This window comes from Gadus chalcogrammus, chromosome 22 (genome assembly GCF_026213295.1).
Source record: "Gadus chalcogrammus isolate NIFS_2021 chromosome 22, NIFS_Gcha_1.0, whole genome shotgun sequence".
In the NCBI taxonomy this organism is placed as follows: Eukaryota; Metazoa; Chordata; class Actinopteri; order Gadiformes; family Gadidae; genus Gadus; species Gadus chalcogrammus.
Genome location: NC_079433.1, coordinates 20,588,272 through 20,611,349, shown reverse-complemented (window position 1 = coordinate 20,611,349; position 23,078 = coordinate 20,588,272). Strand labels below are relative to the sequence as shown.

General features: G+C 48.9%; 1 protein-coding gene across 1 annotated transcript in view; it reads right to left on the bottom strand.

The window, feature by feature from the left end:
* Positions 1-8,008, bottom strand: part of LOC130376077 (serine/threonine-protein phosphatase 6 regulatory ankyrin repeat subunit A-like) — a 49,699-nt gene extending 41,691 nt beyond the window's left edge. Inside the window, exons 1-7 of the mRNA XM_056583294.1 lie at positions 7,622-8,008; positions 5,830-5,913; positions 4,565-4,643; positions 3,126-3,196; positions 2,550-2,750; positions 1,281-1,368; positions 665-807 (exon numbers count right to left, since the gene is read on the bottom strand). Coding sequence (XP_056439269.1) covers positions 665-807; positions 1,281-1,368; positions 2,550-2,750; positions 3,126-3,196; positions 4,565-4,643; positions 5,830-5,913; positions 7,622-7,789 — 834 coding nt within the window. The 5' untranslated portion in view covers positions 7,790-8,008. The remainder of the gene's footprint in view (positions 1-664; positions 808-1,280; positions 1,369-2,549; positions 2,751-3,125; positions 3,197-4,564; positions 4,644-5,829; positions 5,914-7,621) is intronic.
* Positions 8,009-23,078: the final 15,070 nt, after the last annotated feature.

The following is a 23,078-nucleotide window of genomic DNA, read 5'->3' as shown; positions in this document are numbered from 1 at the left end:
TAGCCTACATGAAATAGAACCCTATTTCCCCAAAAGTCTGAGTTCTTCTTTGATCAACGACGTTCACATACATTGGAAACACTGTGGACTTAACTCATTAATTTATTCACATGCCAGCAATCCACATGAATGGTATATGACTCATGTGATTTAAATACGTCCAACACCTTCGCCAAAGAGGTTATGTTTTTTGCCTAGTATTTTTTGCCAACACGGTCCGTTATAGAAAGTACAAACATTGTTTTCTATGGAGAGTGTGTGTGTTTGTTTAATCAGATCAAGATGTATGTGCTTAAGTTTCAACAAACAAACAAAATGAAATGGGAAACTGTCGTATAGCCAACCAGCTTCAAAAACACGAAATGAAAAATAACAAAGTGTTTGTGTGTGGTTGAGTCACCGGTTTTTCCAAGTCATTTTATGTCTTTCTTACACAATAATACTCAAGTAGTTCTAAAGTAGGGAGTCACGTTCGAGTAAGCTACACATTCCGTGAACAAAACCAGACCTTGTAACACAGACGCCAAAAGACGATTTTATCTGAAAAACCTCAGCTCAGAGCCGGCCGATTGGCTCCCTTCCAAGCCACGCCCACTTCTGGTGAGTGGATTTATTGGCAGAGGAATGTGCTCTACTGTGGGAGTGTGTGTGCGGGCTCTCTTACCGGGACCCCCAGGCCCAGCAGATGATGCAGGACGGCGGCCATGCCGCTGGAGGCGGCCGCGTGGAGGGGGGTGAAGCCCTGCTTGTCCTTACAGTCCACCTCTGCCCCTCGGACCACCAGCAGCCTCACCACGTCAGCCTGACCTGGGAGAGCAACATGGAGCCACATGGAGACAGAGAGAGAGAGAAAGAAAGTAAAAAAGAGAGAGAGACACACACACACACACACACAACGGGACGACGATAGATAGATACGGTGAGAGAGGAAAGAGACAGATTGAAAGATACAACAAAAGAAGAGGGTAAGTTTAGAGGGAGACCAAGGGAGACAACAAGAAACAGACAGATGGGAAGAATCGGGAAGAGCAACTTAAATGTCATTATCACAATGAACCCGTCTGTTGACAAGGGGGTCGAGGCGAGACGGGGGGGAAACTCTCCATCTGACACAGATCCAGATCCATACGTTTAGTGGAAGCGGCTAGATGTAGCAAAACAAGGTCTGGGCGCTAACAGAAAACACACACATGCTCAGCTTGAGCACGAAAACACGTGTGTGCGTTTGTGCGTGCGTTTGTGCGTGTGTTTGTGCGTGCGTGTATGTGCAGGGGCCGTACCCATGTAGGCTGCCCAGTGAATGGCCCTTCTGTCCTTTTTGTCCAAGGCGTTGATGTTGGCCCCTCTGGACAGCAGCAGCTTCACCATCTAAGGGAACGAAAGCCCTTCAGATTCACACATCCACTCCGCACATCGGTTTCAAATAATCAACAAACAGTTCTCAGTAAAATCACATGTGATCAGGTCAGATGCAGGAGTTTGTAATGTTTTGGTAAAAATATAAGATTTGTAAAGATATCTAAAATAAAAATATCTAAATATACTTATTTTGAGCTGCTAGGAACATGATGAATGGAGGGAAAGAAACATTTGATATACACAGCTATGTGTTACAAATACTTGGTAACACACAAATACTATGTAACACTTTGTTGCTGTTTGGTTAAAGGTTGGGTATGGAATTCGCTTTTTTGGCCATTTTTGCAAAATTACTTGAAATCCTTATCATAACCCACTTACAGCCACTGAGTTAGAAGTACTGACATGAAAATGAAACAAGTCAATCATCTGTGGAACGGGCAGGGCTCGAAAAACTCCAGCCAATGATTTCCAGAGCCACCGAGTTGCATTGGACAGTAAGTACGTCAATCAAACGGTCGCACTGCACTCCCCCGCTCCCTGCGCGACCCCTTCGTGCACGTACTCAAAGCTCGTGACCCAGAGCAAGCTTCTGTTTGTTGTTATCCTGCGGTAGCTACTGGAGCTAGCTAACTAGCTAATGGCTCGCTCTCGCGCATCTGTGTTCACTCGTGCATGATTGCGCGTCCATGTACTTGGAATGGGTGGAGTCAGAGTCAGCGTTGAAGGAGAGGGGGTAGGACCATTTGAGTTGTTTATTTTCAAAATCTGCTGGCGTTTCGCAAATCCCATACCCAACCTTTAATGTCCCCGGCCCCTAAACTGAATGTGTAGCAAGGATTACGGATTTCTGTGTGGGGTACGGAGGTCTGTGTGGGGTATGGAGGTCTGTGTGGGGTACGGAGGTCTGTGTGGGGTACGGAGGTCTGTGTGGGGTATGGAGGTCTGTGTGGGGTACGGAGGTCTGTGTGGGGTATAGAGGTCTGTGTGGGGTACGGAGGTCTGTGTGGGGTACGGAGGTACAGAGGTCTGTGTGGGGCACAGGGTCTGTGTGGGGTACGGAGGTACAGAGGTCTGTGTGGGGTACGGGGTCTGTGTGGGGTACGGAGGTCTGTGTGGGGTACGGAGGTACAGAGTCTGCGGGGTACGGAGTGGAGGTGGAGGTGAGGGTGGGTATGGGTGGGGCCGACCTCCAGGTGTCCGCTGAAGGCCGCGTGGTGCAGCGCAGTGCGGCCCGCCCGGTCCGCCACGTTGACGTTGCTCAGCAGCGGCACCAGCGCCTCGGCGCAGCGCACCGCCTTGTTGCCGGCGGCGACGTGCAGCGGCGTCTGCCAGTTCTTGTCGCGGGCGTTGACGTCGGCGCTGTGCTTCAGCAGCACGGACACTGCCTCCTGGGGGGGGGGGTAGGGTTTCTGTGAGTGAGTGAGTGAGTGAGTGAATGAAGTTTATATTAGCTACAATCAGCCTCAACCTCAATTTTTTTGGAAATAATAAGCAAATTCTTTCAGAATCCATGTTCTTTCTAAAATGTACATTAAATTTTAAAACATAAGTGTACGTGTGTGTGTAGATTGTCTGCATTTCCTGCAGTTTGGTGCAGCATTAACTAAGGCCAACACTGTACAAATGGCATTAGGTAATCAAGAGTGTGTGCCTTCGATAAATAATTATTATGAAGTAGCCACACCATAATTGATAATGAATGAAATGTGGGTTTAAGCGTGCGTGTGTGCATGTGCCTTCGTGTGCGTGTGTGGGATTGATACCTCACTACAAGAAGCGACAGCTCGGTGAAGAGGAGTCAACCATTTGTTGTCTTTGGCATTAACTCTGGCTCCTGAGGCGCAGCGAGAGAGAGAGACGGTTAAAACCTGTTAGGGGCAGTCAGAGACGGGAAGACAAAGATAGAAACCGGTGTGTTGAGCAGACGCATGTAAAGCATGGATCTATCTGGGTCAGAGAAGAGAGGCGAAGCTTCCAGAGAGTGAAAGGACTTCCTCCGTCTCTGTTGTGTGTGTGTGTGTGTGTGTGGGGGGGGGGACCCCGTTAAGTCACAAAACCCTGGGGTTATAAGTGCCCAGGGGTACACCTGTTGGAAGGGTTAAAATAGCCCTCTATACTGCACCTGTCGCTGCACGTCACTGAGAAAACAGAGGAAAGCACACACACACACACACACACACACACACACACACACACACACACACACACACACACACACACACACACACACACACACACACACACACACACACACACACACACACACACACACACACACACACACACCATCTCCTAGAGAATAAAGTGACTCTGGTTGTCTGGGCATGTGCATGAATGCTGAGCCCAACATGCCACTCAACATGTAGCGAGCTAACCAGTGACATCCTGAGAACCATGTGTATCTGCACCAGGGCACTGTACCAGAAAAAAAGAAAAGAAAACCTTCTTCATCTGATCAAACTTAGGTCATTTTGAATGTCATTCGTGTAGTTTTCCGAAGGTTGGGACTAATCAGGTTTTCAAATGCTTGTCGTACGTGTACGACAAGCATTTGAAAACCTGATTAATCCCATAGCCTTGGTAAATACCGGTTGTTCTTCATCCTCGTGCCGGGCTTTGGTCACTACTTATATTCACGCCCATAATTAACCATGTAAGCTCACAGAACCTCCCCTTAACCCTTTAAACACCACAAGAAATGTGTGAAGGAAATTCACAAAATAGAAATGGAAGATTCAAAAGTTGACGGAATGGACAAGTGAACGGGAAAATCCAAAGACTAAAGAAAGAAGATCTATGGACCACAGAGTGAGACATAAGTTCTTAGGACAGGAGTGTCATCAGAGGAGAGGACACTTCTTAGTGCACTCTGACACGCTCCCTAGACGCTGACGAATGTGGCATGGGAGGGGCACGGTTCGCCGTAAACTGAGTTGAATAAACTGACCCTGCACAGGAATTCATCTGAGGTTAAAAGTGTCCTGAAATTAAGTGCAATAAATCAGTGTTCGTTATCAGCGCCACACTGGTCCCAACGGGAGCGAAACAGATCCCGTTCTCCAGAGACATTGGCAGCATCATTGGCAGGGTTCGATAGGGAGAACAGATGGAGAGAGTTAAAGGGCGAGAGAGGTAGGGTTCAATAGGGAGAACGGATGGAGAGTGAGAGAGGGCGAGAGAGGTAGGGTTATAGCAGCGTCACCTGAGAGAATGAGCAGCTCCATGATCTCGGCGTTCCCCAGGTACGCGGCCGCATGCAGGGGGGTCCGCTTCTCCAGGTCCTGGAGGAGGAAGAGGGTTGGAGACTTATTACACAACCAATCACACACAACCAATCATCAGGGCATTGCCGACACAGCCGACCGCACAATCAATACACACAAGCAAGTGTAATAGCAGGAGAACAGTGGAAACAGCCAAGTTTGACACCTATGTCTGTGCACACCCCAACACCAACTAAACACCCACACCAACAGTAAACGATGTATCTGCTCCTTAGATGCATATATATAGTAACAATATGACGTCAGATGTTTCTGCATGGGAAAAACTTCAAACAATGACCAATCCTCAAACTACTGGATGAGGAATTTACTGTTCTGCAACGGTGATTAGGTGTGTCGATCAGGTGACCCTCTATTGGCTGATACTTTTACACTCAAAAAGTGGGAGGATTGAAAAATGGGTGATGAGAAGGTTTTGATCGCCCTCAATCTCAAACTCTCTAACAGTACAGTATAGCTGCGTTCAAAACCACATAACAAACACCAGTGTGTCTTTCTCTTCTTCAGCATCGAGCCGTATAATCGCCTCTACCAGAAGCAATAGAGCACTGCATCGCCCTTTACTCTAATTGCATTGATCTCTCCATCCATCTGTCTCTTTCTCCAACCCCCCCATCCTCTCCTTTACAGTGAGGTAGAGGGCAGTCAGGAGGACGCTGGTATAAACAAACGTGTCACGTGCTCCCGGGGAGCCAATCGCACGAGGGCCAGGCCAATGTTGCTGACTACTGCAGGGAGGACGCATTGATGACCCTAGCAATAAGAGGGGGGGGGGGGGGGGGGGGCGGTAGAGAGAGGAAGAGAGAGAGAATAACAGAGGTATATAGGCAGATGGAGACAGGAAAAAAATAAAACACACTTGAAAGTAAAATGAACGACAGAATGTTAGGTGTCCGATGCGATGGGCATAGAGAGAGAGGGAGTGAGGTAGGAAGGAGGGCAGGAGCGGACCAAAGGTATTCTGATCCATCCACGAGGCCATTGGACCCAGGATCCTAGATCAATACTAGCACGCTGGCTAATCACTCTCCTCTCCGGTGTGTCACCGAGACAAAAACAGGTCCGTCATCAGCATACAATACAAAATAAATACGCTGAGATATTCAGAACCCACAATCATAAGAAAATGTGCATTTGGAGGAGCACGTTCAAAAAACGATGACAAAAGGTATGAATCTACCACCTGGATGTTGACATCCTCTTTCTTGAAGATGAGCGAGCGAACTTCATTTGCGTCTACCTTGAAGATGGCTTTCAGCAGAGAGGCCTGAACATAGATAGGAAAAAACACAAAACACAAATTTTAGTGTGCGTGTGTGTGTGAAACACTGTAATTTGCAGGGCACTACTCATCTTCCCTCAATGACCTCACAAAAAAAACATGCCATAATCCGTTACATCGCTTGTATAAAACTCCACACAGAACACATCATTGATTACAACACACTAGCAGAAGACACGTTCCTCGCGCCATATAAACAACTCTCCTGCCAATAATACCAAACACACACACACACACACACACACACAAACACACACACACACACACACACACACACACACACACACAAACCAGATGTTGGAACCTGTGAGGCATCAACCAAGCCCCAGTTGGCACCCAGGTGTGCACAGATGTGTGGAATGCGAGTAGCACTGTTAAACACAGGGGCCATGAGAAGCATGCAAAACAGTGACAAGCGTCGTCTGTCTGCACTAAGCACCAAACGGCCATCCATTAAAAGCAAAACATTAAGGACATAATAGAGGAAGGATGAGACGACATGCAGGAACAGGAAGGAGCTCAGAGTCAATGCGAGTCGTAGGTCGTAAGAAGCTGAAATTTATGTATTGGTGATTGTCCGATGGAACATGCAGGTCGTTGCCTTACAATAAAGGCTCTGAGGTTTGTGTGATTGGGATTGAGCTTTACATCAATATGTTAATGTGATTATTGTGATGACTGTGATACGAGACTGGATATCATCTGGGAACAAACACAGCTTTACTGTAGCAGGAATACTATTATTGTAAATCTACTGGCCATAACAATGTGCTTGACTGAAAGCCAGCAATACCAAGTATTCACAATGTCTTTGGAGGGCAGTTTCCATGTAATAGTAGCTTGATCGCACCTGAAATTCCAAGAATCTTAAGATTTTCAGTTTTGGCTTGTGTAAAAATGTTTATTCCCCTCTTTGGAGGGGGCCGGGGGGCATAGTGAGGGTTGTGACCCCTCCTCTTTGGCTAATAAAGAGGCCTTCCCCCTGTAGCCAGGGGCTGTCATCGTAAGGGGAGATTTAAACTATGCCATTCAAACATCCAATGTCCGGCCTCCATCCACCTCCACGCCCCCCGACCCAACCCCCCTCTAAAAATACCAGGTTTGGCGGCTGAGCGGGGGTGGAGTCGCGTGTCGGCTCCGTGGGTCTCTTACCATAACGACCACCTTACACCTATAGCCAGGGATGAGGCGTCGCTAGAAGTGAGCCAACTGGACGCTGAAACAAGGCTCCTCTTCCCAGTGTTAGCGCAGAGCAACACGACTCTCCCCTCCCCTTCACAGACAGCTTGCTTCATTAGATCAAAAGGCACATTTCTATGGGTAGGCTTGTTTACAAAAGGAAAACCGGTACTACAGGCGGGCAAGGCAAGCCCTTGCAAGTGCATATCCAGACAAAGCAGGAGTCCTCCCGCTGCCAGGCTAGATGAGCGGTTGTATCGGTGCTACATTCAGCGACAGCGGTCATGTATTACATAGCCTACGTGCGCCAGTGCGTGTTTTCCTGTAGCGAGGTAATTTACGCCAATTTTAGGTAGTGTATTGCGAACAAGATTTCCTTTGAATGAACCTCAAGCCTTGCAAGGTAACAACTGATGACAGGACTGTTCCTACGGACGCCGTGTGGGGAAGGGAGAAGGGTCATTGCTTTGATTGCAGCCATCTCATCATCTGGGTACAGCAGCGCAGCTCTCACCTTGTGGTCCTGATGAGTTAGAACCCGACGCGGGGCATGATGGGATTTGCGGTCCGGAGAGGATTTTGGTCGAGGAGGTGGTGGTGTGGTCGAGGCGGTGGGGGACTCGTCCTCCTCCACCTCCTCCAGCACCACGATACACACGCGGCTGGTCCGCGCCGACTGCATCAGGAACTAGTGACCGCGCGCGCATACATCAACACACTCCTCCGCACCACACAACATGAACCCACTGCTGCCCACCCGCCTCTCACACATGTGCTGTGGTCCACAGCTCCGCTCTCTCTCTCTAGTAAAATCCAACACAGATGCACATCCTCCAGAGAAAATCCAGGCGCACCAAGCGCCCTGTGTCCTTATCTGGAAGCACTGCTTGAATGCAGGTCTCTTTCCTCCTCTCGCTGCCTCGCTCGTCCCACTCCCGCTACCTCTCTCTCTCTCTCTCTCTCTCTCTCTCTCTCTCTCTCTCTCTCTCTCTCTCTCTCTCTCTCTCGATCCCTCTGCTACACACGCTCAGTGAGAGGCGGCGGTAATGCAGACAGCAGGGAATTCCTGGTGGTGGCGGCATTGGCTACCGGCATGCGGCAAAAATGTGTCTGGTTCGCGGGCGGCAGCACGCTCAGCGAAGTCCACCACGACTGCAGATAGGCAGACGTTCTGCGCACGCATGCGCGCTCTTTTAGTGGAGAGAGAGCCTGTGATTACCATGAACAAGGCTGGGAGCCGGAGCCACAGAGTGAATGAGAGATCTATAAAAACAGAGTGCTGAAACCAACTCTTTCAGATAGAAAGGCAGAACGGGAAGGAGAGAGACAGAGAGAGCAGAGAGGGGGTAGGGGGGAGAGTGAATAAGGGGAAAGGGGAAAGCAGGCAATGCAGATCAGAGATTGGGAAACAGCTGAATTGTTGTAGGCAGGAACTGGAACCTCTGTCTGAAGAACACCAACCCGATGGAAAACTGGGGGACAGGAGGACAAAGACAAGGGTGGGGTTGGTGTAGCTGCTGGATCCAAAACGGAGAAAACCCACACCTTAACAAGCAGGAAGAAGAGAGAGAGAGGGAGAGCATTCGGGAAGACAGCGATGAGAAAAGTAATCTACCTAATTCACTTCACATGAACTATAGTACCTGTCCTCTACACGACTACAATAGGACAACACAGTTAGATAGGTCCATCTAACTGTGTTAGACGAGAGCTCACTCTCGTCTTGGTAAAAGACGAGAGTGAGCTCGTCTTTTACCAATACTGTCCATTAATTCTGCAACAATTTATTAGTGTTGTATATATAAAATGGATTATTAAACAAACTACTGAGGTAACCTCCAAACACCAATCAGAATTTAGATTAGATAAAGTGATCCCGTAGTTTTATAGGTTGGAGTATAAACCCCGAGCAATGGGACCAAAAGACTAAAAAAGCATTTTGGATGAGCTGAGATGAACCAGAGTACCATTGATTTACGATTGATCCCACAGTAATATCAACAACAAGCCCGGTAGTGGGAGGCTCATAATTGCTCTACTAAAGCTCTAAATTGTTTAAAGGTCCCATGACATGAAAATCTCAATTTGGGAGGTTTTCTAACATAAATATGAGTTCCCCTAGCCTGCCTATGGTCCCCCAGTGGCTAAAACTTGCGTTTGGTGTAAAACTAGCACTAGCTGTTCTGCTCGCCTTCGAAAAAACGGAGGCTCAAGCGCGCTGATTTGAAGATCTGTGCTCATGACGTCATCAGGAATCTCAGCTCCTCCCCTTACTCTGCCTGGCCCGCCCAGAGACGTTGGCCCGCCAATGAGACTCGACCGTGCGAGCGCCACATGTGTGTGTGTGAATATTACACACACTGTAATGCAAGTGTTTCTTGTCGGTTCTTTGACGTGTCTTGTATTTCCACAACGAGACTGTCGTGGGGGTTATCTGCATGGTTGAGAAGGAATTGGGGGAAAGGAACTTTGGTTTGACTCGCTGAAGTACATGAACTGCGACATGCCGCCGGTTGCCGCGAGGCACCATCGCCCGGCAGCGGGCAGCCGGCAGCAGGCAGCGCGCGGTTCAGTCGACTTCAGGTTGATGTGAAAGTGGAAGAACCAGAGACGTCGCAGAACCCGACAAAGTCGTTTGTGATTCATAATATCGTCTGGAGGCGCACAAAATATGTTATATGATATAGATATCTATGTATTACATGATATTATTTAGATATAGAGCTCCAGGACTGTAACGCAAGTGTTGTACACTTCCTTGTTATTTGGATAACCGTTCTGCTGTTGGTGTGATGGCGCATAACACTTCGGACTCTCGTCCCTGGTATTTCTACAACGAGACTCGTATTGGGGGTTATCTCAGCCAAGGTTGAGAATGAATTGGGGGGAAGGAACTTTGGCTTTGACTCCCTCAAGACCATGAACCACGACAAGGAGGAGAAAGGGATCTTTGCCGGGCAGCGCTTATGCACCTCCGCCTCCGGCGGTGGTCCCTCAGCGGGGCTCAAGCGGGAGACATTCGCCGCCAACAATCCCTTTCTCCTCCATGTCGTGGTTCATGTTCTTGAGGGAGTCAAAGCCAAAGTTCCTTCCCCCCAATTCATTCATTCGTGTTATGCGCCATCACACCAACAGCAGAACGGTTATCCAAATAACAAGGAAGTGTACAACACTTGCGTTACAGTCCTGGAGCTCTATATCTAAATAATATCATATAATTCATAGATATCTATATCATATAACATATTGTGTGCGCCTCCAGACGATATTATGAATCACAAACGACTTTGTCGGGTTCTGCGACGTCTCTGGTTCTTCCACTTTCACATCAACCTGAAGTCGACTGAACCGCGCGCTGCCGGCTGCCCGCTGCCGGGCGATGGTGCCTCGCGGCAACCGGCGGCATGTCGCAGTTCATGTACTTCAGCGAGTCAAACCAAAGTTCCTTTCCCCCAATTCCTTCTCAACCATGGCTCAGATAACCCCCAAGACAGTCTCGTTGTGGAAATACAAGACACGTCAAAGAACCGACAAGAAACACTTGCGTTACAGTGTGTGTATTCACATTGATGTGGACGTTGAAGAACCAGGAACATCGGAGAACCCAACGCGGTCGTTTGAGATTCATAATATCGGCTCACACAGCTTTTGGCCGTGATAATATATATTATATGATATAGATATCTGTGTAGGCTATATGATAATATTTAGATATAGAGCTCCAGGACTCCCGTGTGTTCTAGAATATTTACAGAACACGGCTAAAGGGTGTGCGCCTCGCCATTGCGATACATCCACTGTAAACAGAGCGCATGGTGGCTGCAAGCTGCTCAGGGCCACACCCCCACCCTCCTCCTTGACACGCCCACCGAAACAGCGCATTTGGGGGAAGCTCAATGTGCGACTGGCTCGGAGTGGCTGTAACTGCACCACGGCTGAATTTAGGGAACGTCTTTGAATACTGTGTTAGTTGCCCACTAATACCTATATTAAAGAATGCATAAAATAGCATGTCATGGGACCTTTAACACTATTAATATCTGCATTAACATGTAGTGCTCCCCAACACACACTGGACAAAGTCTACTCAAACATCAAGGGTGGCTACATGGTCAGGCCACTACCACACATAGCCCAGTCGACCACCTGTCACTGTTTTTGCTTCCTGCATACACCCCCCTCAGAAACTCTGTTTCTACCATCAGAAGGACTGTTAAAACATGGCCCGATGGAGCCTATCAGCAGTTGCAGGACTGCTTTGACAGGACCTGCTGGGACATATTCGACGTATTTGGGTTTATCCCATAAAGAAGCCCTGGATGACTAGGGATGTCCAGGAGCTGCTAGATAAGAGGAACACCGCCTTCAGATCAGCTGATGGGGCTCTGTACAGCGCAGCATGCTCCAATCTTAAGAGGGGCATCAGAAGGCCAAATCGGCAGCAACGCTACATCCAGCATGCGACATCATCCTCACAGAAGAGGAGTATGAGGTGAGGTGTACGCCGCGGGCTGTCAACCCGTGGAAGGCAGCTGGACCCGACGGCATCTGCGGACGCTTGCTGAAGGACTGTGTGGACCAGCTGGTGGGGGTCTTTACTAAGATCTTCAACCAGTCATTCTCCCAGTTCACTGTCCCATCCTGCCTGAAGTCCCCTACCATAGTCCCCCTGCCCAAAAGATCGAATGTCACCACCCTCAACGACTACCGGCAAGAAGCACTCAAACTGATGAAGTGCTTCGAAAAACTGGGTCAGTCTCACATAATTTCATTCATCCCCCCCACCTTTGATCCACACCAGTTTGCTCACAGGGCTAAGAGGTCTACTGAGGAATCCGTGGCCACAGCCCTCCATGCTGCTCTGTCCCACCTGGAGCAGCAGGGGAGCTGTGCTAGGCTGATCTTCATAGACTTTAGCACTTCCACAGCCCTCAGCCCTTGCTCCCCGCTGGGCTGTGTGCTGATTCCCCTGCTCTATACCCTCTGCACCCACGACTGCACTCCCACCCACCACAGCAACACCGTCATCAAATTTGCCGATGACACCACAGTAGTGGGGCTCATCTCAAGGGGGGAAGAGACCGCCTACAGAGACGAGGTGTAGAGCGTTTGGTGGGGTGGTGCAGAGCTAACAACTTTCTTCTCAATACGTCAAAGACCAAGGAGCTCATTGTGGATTATATGAGGAAGAAGACAGTCATCCAGCCGCTACTGATAGGCGCGGTCTGTGTGGAGAGGGTCTCTGACCTTTCCTGCTTTTTGGGAGTTAACATCATGGAGGAACTGACCTGGGGCGTCAACACCACTGGGCTAGTGAAGAAGGCCCAGCAGAGACTTTACTTTCTTAGAGTTCTCAGGAGGTACAACATCCCCCAAAAACTGCTGGTGTCCTTCAACCGCTGCTCAATAGAGAGCATACTAACATACTTTCTCTGTGTGTGGTTTTTAAGCTGCACTGTGGCACAGAGTTAAAAACTCCAGGGGGTCATAAAGGCAGCACAGAAAATCATCGGAAGCCCTCTTCCCACTCTGGAACTGCCTCAAAAAGGCCAAATACATCCTGCAGGACTCATCAGACCCCAGTCAAAAACTTTTTTAACTAGTGCCATCAGGCAGGAGATACAGGTCCATTGAAACTAGAACAAACAGACAAAAAAAATAAAAAGTTTTTACCCAACAGCCATAACTTCTCTAAATGGTGGTACTAAAGCATAGTACCACTTTTACATCTATGAATGTGAGTGTTTGTGTGGTCTGTTTAATGCCTATAATAGTACTATACTTATATATATTATATATATTTATATATTATTTATGCATACTTCCTCAATATATGTTTTTGCAATGAGCTCATGTTTTTGTACTGAACAAGGACTGCACTTAATTTCATTGCATCTGTTACAATGACAATTAAAGATAATCTATTCTATTCATTAAATCTTTGACAACTCTCTAGCAAAGACAAACTAAGGTATTTTAAACTGTCATTGGCCGATTAAATCTTAGAAGATAATACAAAAGAAACTGATATACGATTACGGATATACTTTCTACTGTGGTATAATTGTGGCTTGCAGTTGGAGTCAGATTTGGATTTTGTTAGCCTCCTGGCATCATGAATCAACAACTGAAACAAAAAAAGAACTTTATTCCTCTGCATAACTCTGTGTTTCTGTGTGGGTGTCCATCTCCTCATTAAGAAATTGGAACAGATTTGGTTTGCAAGTGAAATAACTAACAACAGTGTTTTTGTCCTCATATTCAGGACAGATTAAAAAGAGGCAAATTTGCTAAACAACACATCCCTTTTCACTGACAAAGAGAAAAGGGGCCGAGAGGAACAGAGTGAACGATTGATATGCAGCCGGAGAACCTCTTAAGGCCATAATAGGGAGAATGATGGGCCTACCATATATGAATCGAAAAAGAGAAGCATGTTGCCTCCTCATTTTGCTACTGATTTTCACAAGGCAGTCTTACTTCGAATGGCCCACAGAGAAACGCCTCCCAAATGTGAAGCACAGCCTGAGAATAAACCCTTCATTTTCTGAGTCTCCCTCCATCACACCCTGCAGACATGTATGCAGCACTTTCTGTACTGCAGCACAGCCGGCTTGATAACTTTATCTTTACAAATAAGAAAAATCTCACACTTCTGCAATAAGTACGTACCTGCGTGTGCGTGCGTGTGTTGTAAAGCAAGCAGGGCTAAAAACCTGTGATTTTGCGCTGATCTGGATCCTTAGTGTCATTGGGCCCATGGTAAAGTCAACACTGCATAACGGCCCCCCACTTGCTTACCACCACAACAACATCATGGACACGTGGTTTAGTGAGGCAGGCCATGTACCGTGGAGATGATCTCCCCCTGATCAGTGTTCTCAACATATGGGTCAAGAGTCGCTAGCTGCCCCAAAAATGAAATCTTCTTCAGTGATAACAAAAAAATCTGTTTGTTGAAAAACCACCTCTGTAATTTATGACCCTATGTCGGGACAAAGTGAATAGGCTATCTCACACACAAAATGCTGTGCATTATGTAAGAGGTCGAGACAATATATGGGTTTCTTATTCGACAAGATTACCAATTAAACAACAAAAAGCCTTTTCCTGTCTAAACTGTTGAAAGTAAAGTTCAGAATTCCCTCTTCTGCCTTCTTTCGACTACCAGAGGGTATAGGGCTCCAGACTAACTTTTTGCATTGGTTGCACTGGTGCGGCAAACTTTTTTTTTTAGCTGCACCAGCACAAAACTAAGGGTGCACACACATTTTTCACTGCATCATCTTTAACGCCAAAAGGTCCGCTTTTTATCGCTCTCCATAACTTAATAATTTGAATGATTTTTTAACAAGAATAAGGTAAAAAAAATAATAAAGTGTTTAAAGTGCTTCACTCAGCTGAAATTGACCATTTCAAGTAAAATAAAACAGTTATAAATAAAAAAGCAGCGCTGTTTTAAGAGCTTCACTGAACTGAGACCTAACTTCATGCATCAAAGTCTTATAAGCAGGTCTACATTTGCTGTCACATGCCCCTCAGATGTCCAACACCTGTAATTTGGGCTTCTTGCCCTTTGGCCTTGGCTAAACCAGCTTGCCACACTCTCCCTAGCATCAAAATCTTCCAAACTGGGCCCCTCAACACTGATTCTTATCAGGTCTTCCACCGTGTCCGTGTGAAGCGATGCTCTAGCAACTGATTTGATTCTCTTAAGTGAAGAGAATCCTCTCTCACAAACAGCAGATGGCCCTGGGAGGACCAGCAGAATGTGGACAAAGTGCAGTATGTTCTGAAAAATTATATACAAAACACATTCAAACACATTCTCATTGGGATGTACATCTGTCAAAGTTGTTTTTGATGTCAAAGTTCACATTGATATCGATATCAAAATGTCAAAACGTCAAGAGTAAAAACTTGCACACTGATCAGTATGGTTCTCTGGTTAACATCTGCTCCCAAAGGCTGAGGTAAGTATTGCCCTTGAACATCCTGGCGATTAACAGCTTCAGGCCCAAAAACTCTTCTTTTGCCAACTCAGTGTTAACACCATTTCTGAAATTGACATAGAATAAACAGCCTATCAGTGTTTAAATTAGCATGAGTGCTACCAGCACTACCACATACCGTTGTGTAGTGGTCCACTATGCTACCTTGTGACAGAGGTGGAACCAGACTTTGTGTACATCCGGGACTTAGCCCAGAGGGTGGTCTGGGGGTCCTCCCCCAGAAAATTTCCAAGATGCGATTTCCTGCATTCTAGTCCATTTTAGGGTGATGTGATGGATCAGCTTCTTTCATTTTCATAAGACAGGGGAATACACTTGCCGAGGAGGCTACAGAATCTTGCTTTCAAGTGTTTGTTCTGTATCATACAACCAGAGCATATAGTTTAAATGTTAAAACGGCACTAATATAGTACATTTTCTAGGGAAATGGACTAGGACATCCATTCCAAGGTCTGCTCTAATGGCCTTCAGCTCCCTGAATGAATTAGAACTAAAATAGCTGGTCTGCCACACCAAATGTAGCAAATCATACTTGACCAATCATCATTGTCCCTCTGGACTGACAACATAGCCAATTCCAATCTGTAAAGATACATCACAATTACAAATAGATAAACTACCTCTTTATGAGAAAATGCGAAAAAGCCTATATAGTTAGGCCTATCTGTGAGACATACAGTGAAAGGGCACAATGAAATCTCCTGCATCTCTTTGTAAAAGGGCTGAACGCCCCCCTTGTGGCCGAGGTTAACTGCAGCACCATCCATCAGCGTTTCCGACGTCCGCAGCTGTCTTCTTCTTTAATGTGTTGGCTATTACAACAATGAATTGGACACATGCCGTATCATAGCTGACGGGTTGATGTTTGAGCCATTTTTCCTCATTATAATAATTTCAGCATCTCCTCTTTGGAAATGTTGTATGCAACATTACATTTTATGATCATTTCGGATTGCTCAGAGGACCTGATTAATACTGCCTGCCGCTGAAATGCAGCTGGGAGAGGGGGCACTTTATCTACACACTTGTCACGGCATAGTGTGCTTTTTGGACATGTTGTGCTTCTTTAATGTTTCTATGCGAAACGTTGATGACTCGCCTACGAATGCCCTATTAGCGGCCGTATGCTGACCGCACTCCCGACAGTAAACGCAGTGCATTGCATTCCGTCCTTTATCGTACCTCACCTAGGGAAATTGTTTCAACCAGCCATTTCTGAAAGAATAAATGTTGGGCTTTTTAATTTGAGTCTGGGGGCCGGGCTCCATCTAATGCCGCTGTTTCACCGACGGGTACGCTTCGGACCCAGCACGCCTCAGCCCAGTAGTGAGGGTGCGGTATAGACCAGCTCAGTTCTATTTCATGTAGGCTACGCCGTCTAGGCTTCGCCTTATGGGCTTGTCCCGTAAGGCACCAATCAACGTGGGCACCGCCCACATTTCCCAAGGCACCGTGTATATAAGGCGGCGCAAACCGCCGCCCATCCTCCCTTTTCTTTCAGCGATTCGTACTGATCTACGAAAACGAAGATATGACTTCCAACCCTAAGATGACCGGTGGCAGCGGCGTGGGCGAGGCCAATGTTCAGGGTCACTGGAGAGCGCTCCTATGAGAGCTGGCGGGCCCTTTTCAGGGCCTCAGTGAGCCTCCAGTCCCGCTTCCCTGGCGCCGGGTGACGGGCACCTGGCGTGTTTCAGGTGCCTCGGCGCTGAACACGCCGTGGCTGCCTTGGTTGCTCCTGCCTCCTGCGCCGCCTGCCGCTCGCTGCCTAAACAGGGGCTCCTCTTCAGGAACCTTTTTTTTTTCCCATCGGTGGATCTCGCTGAGGCCATCGACATCTTCGGGGCCGGAGTTCCAGACGCCCATGACACCGACGAGCACTTCGAGGTTGACGACGTCGCCTCCTTGGACGACGTCTTTCCTGGTCCTGCGTCTGAGTTCTCCCGCTCCGGGGCTTCCATCAAAGCCACTGTCGTCCCGAGGGAGAGACTGCGCCGGATGGCCGATCTCTTCGGCCATGGGTGAGGCGGGTGAGGCGGAGGCCATCTAGGGCATCCCTATGCTAGCCCCGCCTCTCGCCCCCATGTCGGATGACATGCAGGGCGAGTGTTATCGCACCCTGTCTTTCTCCCGGCGGGCTACCCAGTGCCCCCTGTTCCAACCGGTTCAGCACCTTTTAACCGCTGCGGGTGGGGACCCCTCTACTCTGAAGGCCCCGGTGAGGGCCTTCACTGACTTCACCAACGTGGAAGGGTGGGCTGATACTCAGGCGAGGGATGCCCGTAGCCTTCCCTAGCAGCGCTCTTTCTGTCCTGGCGCCGGATGGCATCCTAACGAGAAGCCGCTGCTCCCCGACCGCCTCCAGAAGCAGAGATGGCTGACGGTTTCCCGCTTCTCCAGCGCCATCCCTCCATATGGCGTTGGCCACCATGATCCAGAGGGCCATATGGCTCTCTCACACTGCGGTTCCGGAACGAGAGCGGGCCAGCCTCGTACAGGGCCCATAAGCTCCGGATGGACTATTTGGGCCCCGGTTCTCGGAGGTGCTCGCTCACCAGCAGTCCGTCTGTGAGAATCGTTCCCGGTTCGGGGCGATTCTCACGGGGTCCTCCCACCAGCAGGCCGGGAGGAAGCGGGGTCCAGGCCGGTTCAAGCGCTTCAGGGGGCCGCCTCCGCCTCCAACCCCGATACTGCAGCAGCAGCAACAGCAGCCGCCGCCACAGCCGGCGGAGCGCTGATCCGATATGTGAGAGAGGGCGACTGGTTCACATCCCCGGATCTCAAGGATGCCTACTTCCACGTCCCTGTTCGGCAGGCGCACAAGAAGTTGCTCAGTTTTGCCTTTAGGGGGTTTCCAAAACCCAGGAAACCCTCTTACCTGGGTTTTGCCATCAACTGGGAGAAGAGCTTCCCGCTCCCCGGCCGGCAGATAGTCTACTTGGGGCTTTGCTTAGACTCAGCTGCCATGACAGCGATGCTCTCGCCTCCTCGGCGAGAGCATCGCTGTCATGGCAGCCGGTTTCGCGTTCTCAGAAACGTGACCACGCTGTCCACCATGCGCCTGTTAGGGCTGATGGCAGCCGCCCATCCCGTGGTTCCCCTGGGTCTGCTCTTTATGCGCAGACTCCAGTGGTGGTTTGCTCGCCAACGGTTGGACCCCGTGTGGCACACGCTCAGGATGCTCCTCCTACCCCATTCAGTGTCACCAGACCTGGAATATTGGGGAAACCCCCCCGCCCTTCTCAGGGGTGTTCCCCTGGGTAGAGTGACGTCCTACGTAGTGGTCTTCACGGACGCCTCTTTGACGGGTTGGGGAGGAACGTGCCTCTCTCACTCGGTGGGAGGCGAGTGGCGCACGCCCCCTACAGTCCACATAAATGTGCTGGAACTCGCTGTGAGGAGAGTGCTGTTGCATTTCTTTCACCTGGTGCGTGGCCGCCGCGTTCTGATCAGGACAGACAGTGTGTCGGCGGCGGCGTACATAAACAAACAGGGGGGAGTGCGCTCCTCTGCTCTCCACCAAAAGGCGGTCGAGCTCTGGCTTTGGGCTCATCAGTATCTCCCCAGTCTGAAAGCCCTGCATATCGCGGGCGCCCAGAACTTCGGGGCGGACCTCATGTCTCGCGGCGGTCCCCGCGACAACAAGTGGCGGTTGCATCCCTACATTGTCAAACTGATCTGGCAGAGGTACGGGACGGCTCAGGTGGACCTGTTCGCGTGCAGGGAGAACACACACTGCAGGTGGTGGTTCTCTCTCAACCCTCGGGATCTTCTCCCGTTGGGGGTGGATGCGTTGGCGCAGACACCTTGGCCGCTCCAGCTGATCCTTCCTCTTCTGGAACGGGTCAGACAGGAGAGATTGTGATTATAGTGGCTCCGGAGAACTGCTCAGCTCTGTGGTTTCCAGTGCTGGCGGCGCTCTCACGGACGGCGCCGTGGCCGGTACTGTTCAGACTGGATGCGCTTTCACAGGCCTACGGGACGGTGCACCACCCGCCCGATGTATTGGGACGGCTGTTGGTCTGGCTCCTGAGAGGTTGATCCTGCAGGGCAAGGGTTTGCCTGAGGCGGTTATCAACACTATCCAGGGTGCTCTTGCACCTTTTACTTCTTCCCTCTATGCGGCGAAGTGGTGCACTGGTGTGACAGGAACCACGCTATCCCATCCCATTGCGAGGTGGGAAGCTTGCTTGCGTTTCTACAGCACTTATTGGAGAAGGGTTTGGCTTTTTTCACTATCAAGGTCTATGCGGCAGCTGTTTCAGCTGGCCAATCCTGCGTTCCTCCCTAAGAACATTAATAGTCCTTTCCGGTCGAGAGATTTTGTGCTTAAGGCCACCCACCACCTCAGGAGGCGGAGTTGCATCTCCGATGCCCGGTGCGGGCGCTGGCTATGTACGTGAAACGCTCGGCCGCGTTCCAGTTGTTTGTATGTTATAGCGACGCTGGCAGGGGCCGCACTCTCTCTAATCAGCAGTTTTCAAACACCCTCTGTGAGGGTGTTTGCTTAGCCTACGCTCGGCAGGGCTTAGCGCCACCATTGGCCGTTAAAGCTCACTTGACACGGGGCGTGGCCGCTTCAACGGCTCTACTTAGGCGTTCCGGTGGAAGACATTTGCGCGGCTGCGTCTTGGTCTTCCCCCCGGCCCCCCCGGCCCCTCCGTTTCTACATGTTAGACATGTCCAGGGGCTCACTCGGCAACTCTGTGTTGGAGTCCGCTGCCCCTTCTACGGCTGGCATGTTCTTTTAAGGGGCATCGTTGAATTTCCTCTCGCCTGGCGAGTTCCTCTCAGATGGCGAGTTGGTCTTGCCAGTATTTCTCTCCCGCCTCTCTTCAAATGGAAAGCGGAGTAGAGGGGTTCCTATTGGCTCGCCGATTGACGAGTTGGTTTTGTCTGCCAGTATGGCACTCCCGCCGTTTTTTAAATAAGAAACGGACGAGAGAAGCTCCTTATTGGAGAGTCGAACTCCGTAGCTCCGCCCCCGGTGTTAGCGAACCTAATGGAAACCGTATTACTCCCTTCACTTGTGAAGGGTTTTTCCCTTCACTTTTCATGGATTCCATGAAGGACGGATTGGGACCGGAGTCTTTGCAGACTCACTTTTTTCTCTTGATCATCGCCTTGCTTGATCTAGGAGGAATTAATTTTTTATTAAGCTGTTGTGTTTTGCACATCCTCAGTTTTTTGAGTCTTATGTGCCCTGGTGACTTAAGTTTTCTTGACTGGGGTCCAGCAGGACTACATTGATTGTGCTCCGCTCGCAGCTTCACCTTAGCCCATGAAGCGAAGCCTAGACGGCGTAGCCTACATGAAATAGAACGATGGTTATGATATTATAACTCTAATTCTATGATTGTAAGCGTAGCCGTCTAGTTTCCCAGTGTACCCTCCAAATGCTGAAAGAATAGCGTGGAGGATGGGCGGCGGTTTGCGCCGCATTATATACACGGTGCCTTGGGAAATGTGGGCGGTGCCCACGTTGATTGGTGCATAGTTTAAATTTTTCATGGACAAGCCCATAATGCGAAGCCTAGACGGCTATGCCTACAATAATAGAACTAGAGTTATAATATCATAACTATTGTTATGGCTCGGCTTTTCACCGCCGACAGTACCCTTATCGTAGGGCGGGTTTAAGCCGTATGGCGATAGCCGTGGGAGCTACGTAAGCATCTTGATCTCATAACAGCCTGACACAGTGTAAAAATCTGTTTAATCCAAGGAAAAAGAAGAACGAGCACAATGAACAAAGAGCAACTATGTAGTCCGTCCAAAAAGGCAAACTTTTGCGCGACATTTTCTTCAATAAACGAAGCTTTCGCAGTTGTCCGGCAATGGAGTGGCGAAGTCACGCCCCTTCCGGTAGAGCCCATGGGACCCATGCAGAACGAGAAATATGAATCGGTTTCAATGTTGAGAAAGTAATTATTTTCTGTTAAATGATAATTTTTCATGTTCGACCGTTCATTGTGCTCAGTTAAAGGCTGTCGAGAAAACGCAATGAGAAAGACTACATGTCTCGTATGTGACTTCATTCTCCCTGCGACTGTCGTGGACAAGACCGACAATCTCCCCATCAGCATAACTGAAACTCTCCACATGCCCCGACTTAAAATGGTTTTCACCTCTTTCGATGCTTTTATCCTCCCATCGGAAAAAAGTGGTAAAGTGGAGCAGAGAGATCGCCATGTCTGTACTGGAGTTCCAAGTGTGGGTGGTGACGTATATCATTCACGTTGAGAGCAGCGAAGAGCTGTAGTTCACAAAGCGGCCTCACACAAAACCTAACATTATCAAACTTCTTCGCGAATTTTTTTAGTTTTCTTTGCATGAAAGATTATCATTTAAATCCACAAACAACATATGTGTAATCCAGGGCATATAAAGACTGGGACCAGAAAATAATTACTTCCTCTCCATTGAAACCCATTCATATTTTTCGATCTCATAGGTCGCAAGGGCTCTACCGGGAGGGGCGTGACTTCGCCACTCTATACCTTACAGGTAATGTGTTTGTTTGTTATTGTCCCCCTGTCGCACGGAAGTGCGATTCTGTCGACCAATCAACGGACGGTGTGTGTAGCTCAAACTTGCCGGCACCCTTTCAGGCGTCTCAGTACCCCAACGGAGGAGTACTGCGAGACGAGTTCGGCTCAATACGGCTCAGTCCGGGTCACGCCCAATTTTGGCGGTGGTGCCGCACCTTTGCGAACTGAACCGACCCGCACCCTCCGGTGCAAATGCGCCACTAGACTCTGTTGTCTCCTCTGGTTCACTAGTTTTTTTGCCTTTATTTTCTTTTACGGTATCAGCGCTCAGCCTGCTCTGGTCACTCGCATTTTTTTGACAAACACAATTTAGAGCAGTGAACAGGACCACAGCCAATCAAAGGAAAAGACCCGCCCGAGCTCGGTCTCTTATTGGTTTGACCACGATACCATCAGGAGAACACAGAGAGATGCTGCGCTTGTGAAAAAAAATTGGGCCAATGCTCTTGCTGCGCTTTGAAAACGTACTCCTTAAAACGGAGGTTTTGGAGTTTAACACGCAGCTGCGCATGAGGTTGAACGTGATTGCTGTGTAACGACTCATACAGGATCATCTGATTCCTAGCTGACTCGGTTTAAACTGATTGGAAACCGGAAGTACTCTGATTTCTAGTATACCCCAGCAGATGCAGTCTTAAAGGTCCCATGACATGAAAATCTCACTTTATGAGGTTTTCTAACATAAATATGAGTTCCCCTAGCCTGCCTATGGTCCCCCAGTGGCTAAAACTTGCGTTTGGTGTAAAACGAGCACTAGCTGTTCTGCTCGCCTTTGAAAAAACGGAGGCTCAAGTGCGTTGATTTGGAATGTCTGTATTTAGTACGTCACCAAGAATCTCAGCTCCTCCCCTTACTCTGCCTGGCCCGCCCATAGACGTTGGCCCGCCATTGAGACTCGACCGTGTGAGCGCCACGTGTGTGTGTGTGTGTGTGTGTGTGTGTGTGTGTGTGTGTGTGTGTGTGTGTGTGTGTGTGTGTGTGTGTGTGTGTGTGAATATACACACACTAACGCAAGTGTTTCTTGTCGGTTCTTGGGGTTCCTTTCCCCCAAGGAATTGGGGGAAAGGAACTTTGGCTTTGACTCGCTAAAGTACATGAACTGCGACATGCCGCCGGTTGCCGCGAGGCACCATCGCCCGGCAGCGGGCAGCAGGCAGCTCGCGGTTCAGTCGACTTCAGGTTGATGTGAAAGTGGAAGAACCAGAGACGTCGCAGAACCCGACAACGTCGTTTGTGATTCATAATATCGTCTGAAGGCGCACACAGCTTTTGGCCGTGATAATATGTATTAAATTATATAGATTTCTATGTATTATGATATTATTTAGATATAGAGCTCCAGGACTGTAACGCAAGTGTTGTACACTGCATACATTGTTATTTGGATAACCGTTCTGATTTTGGTGTT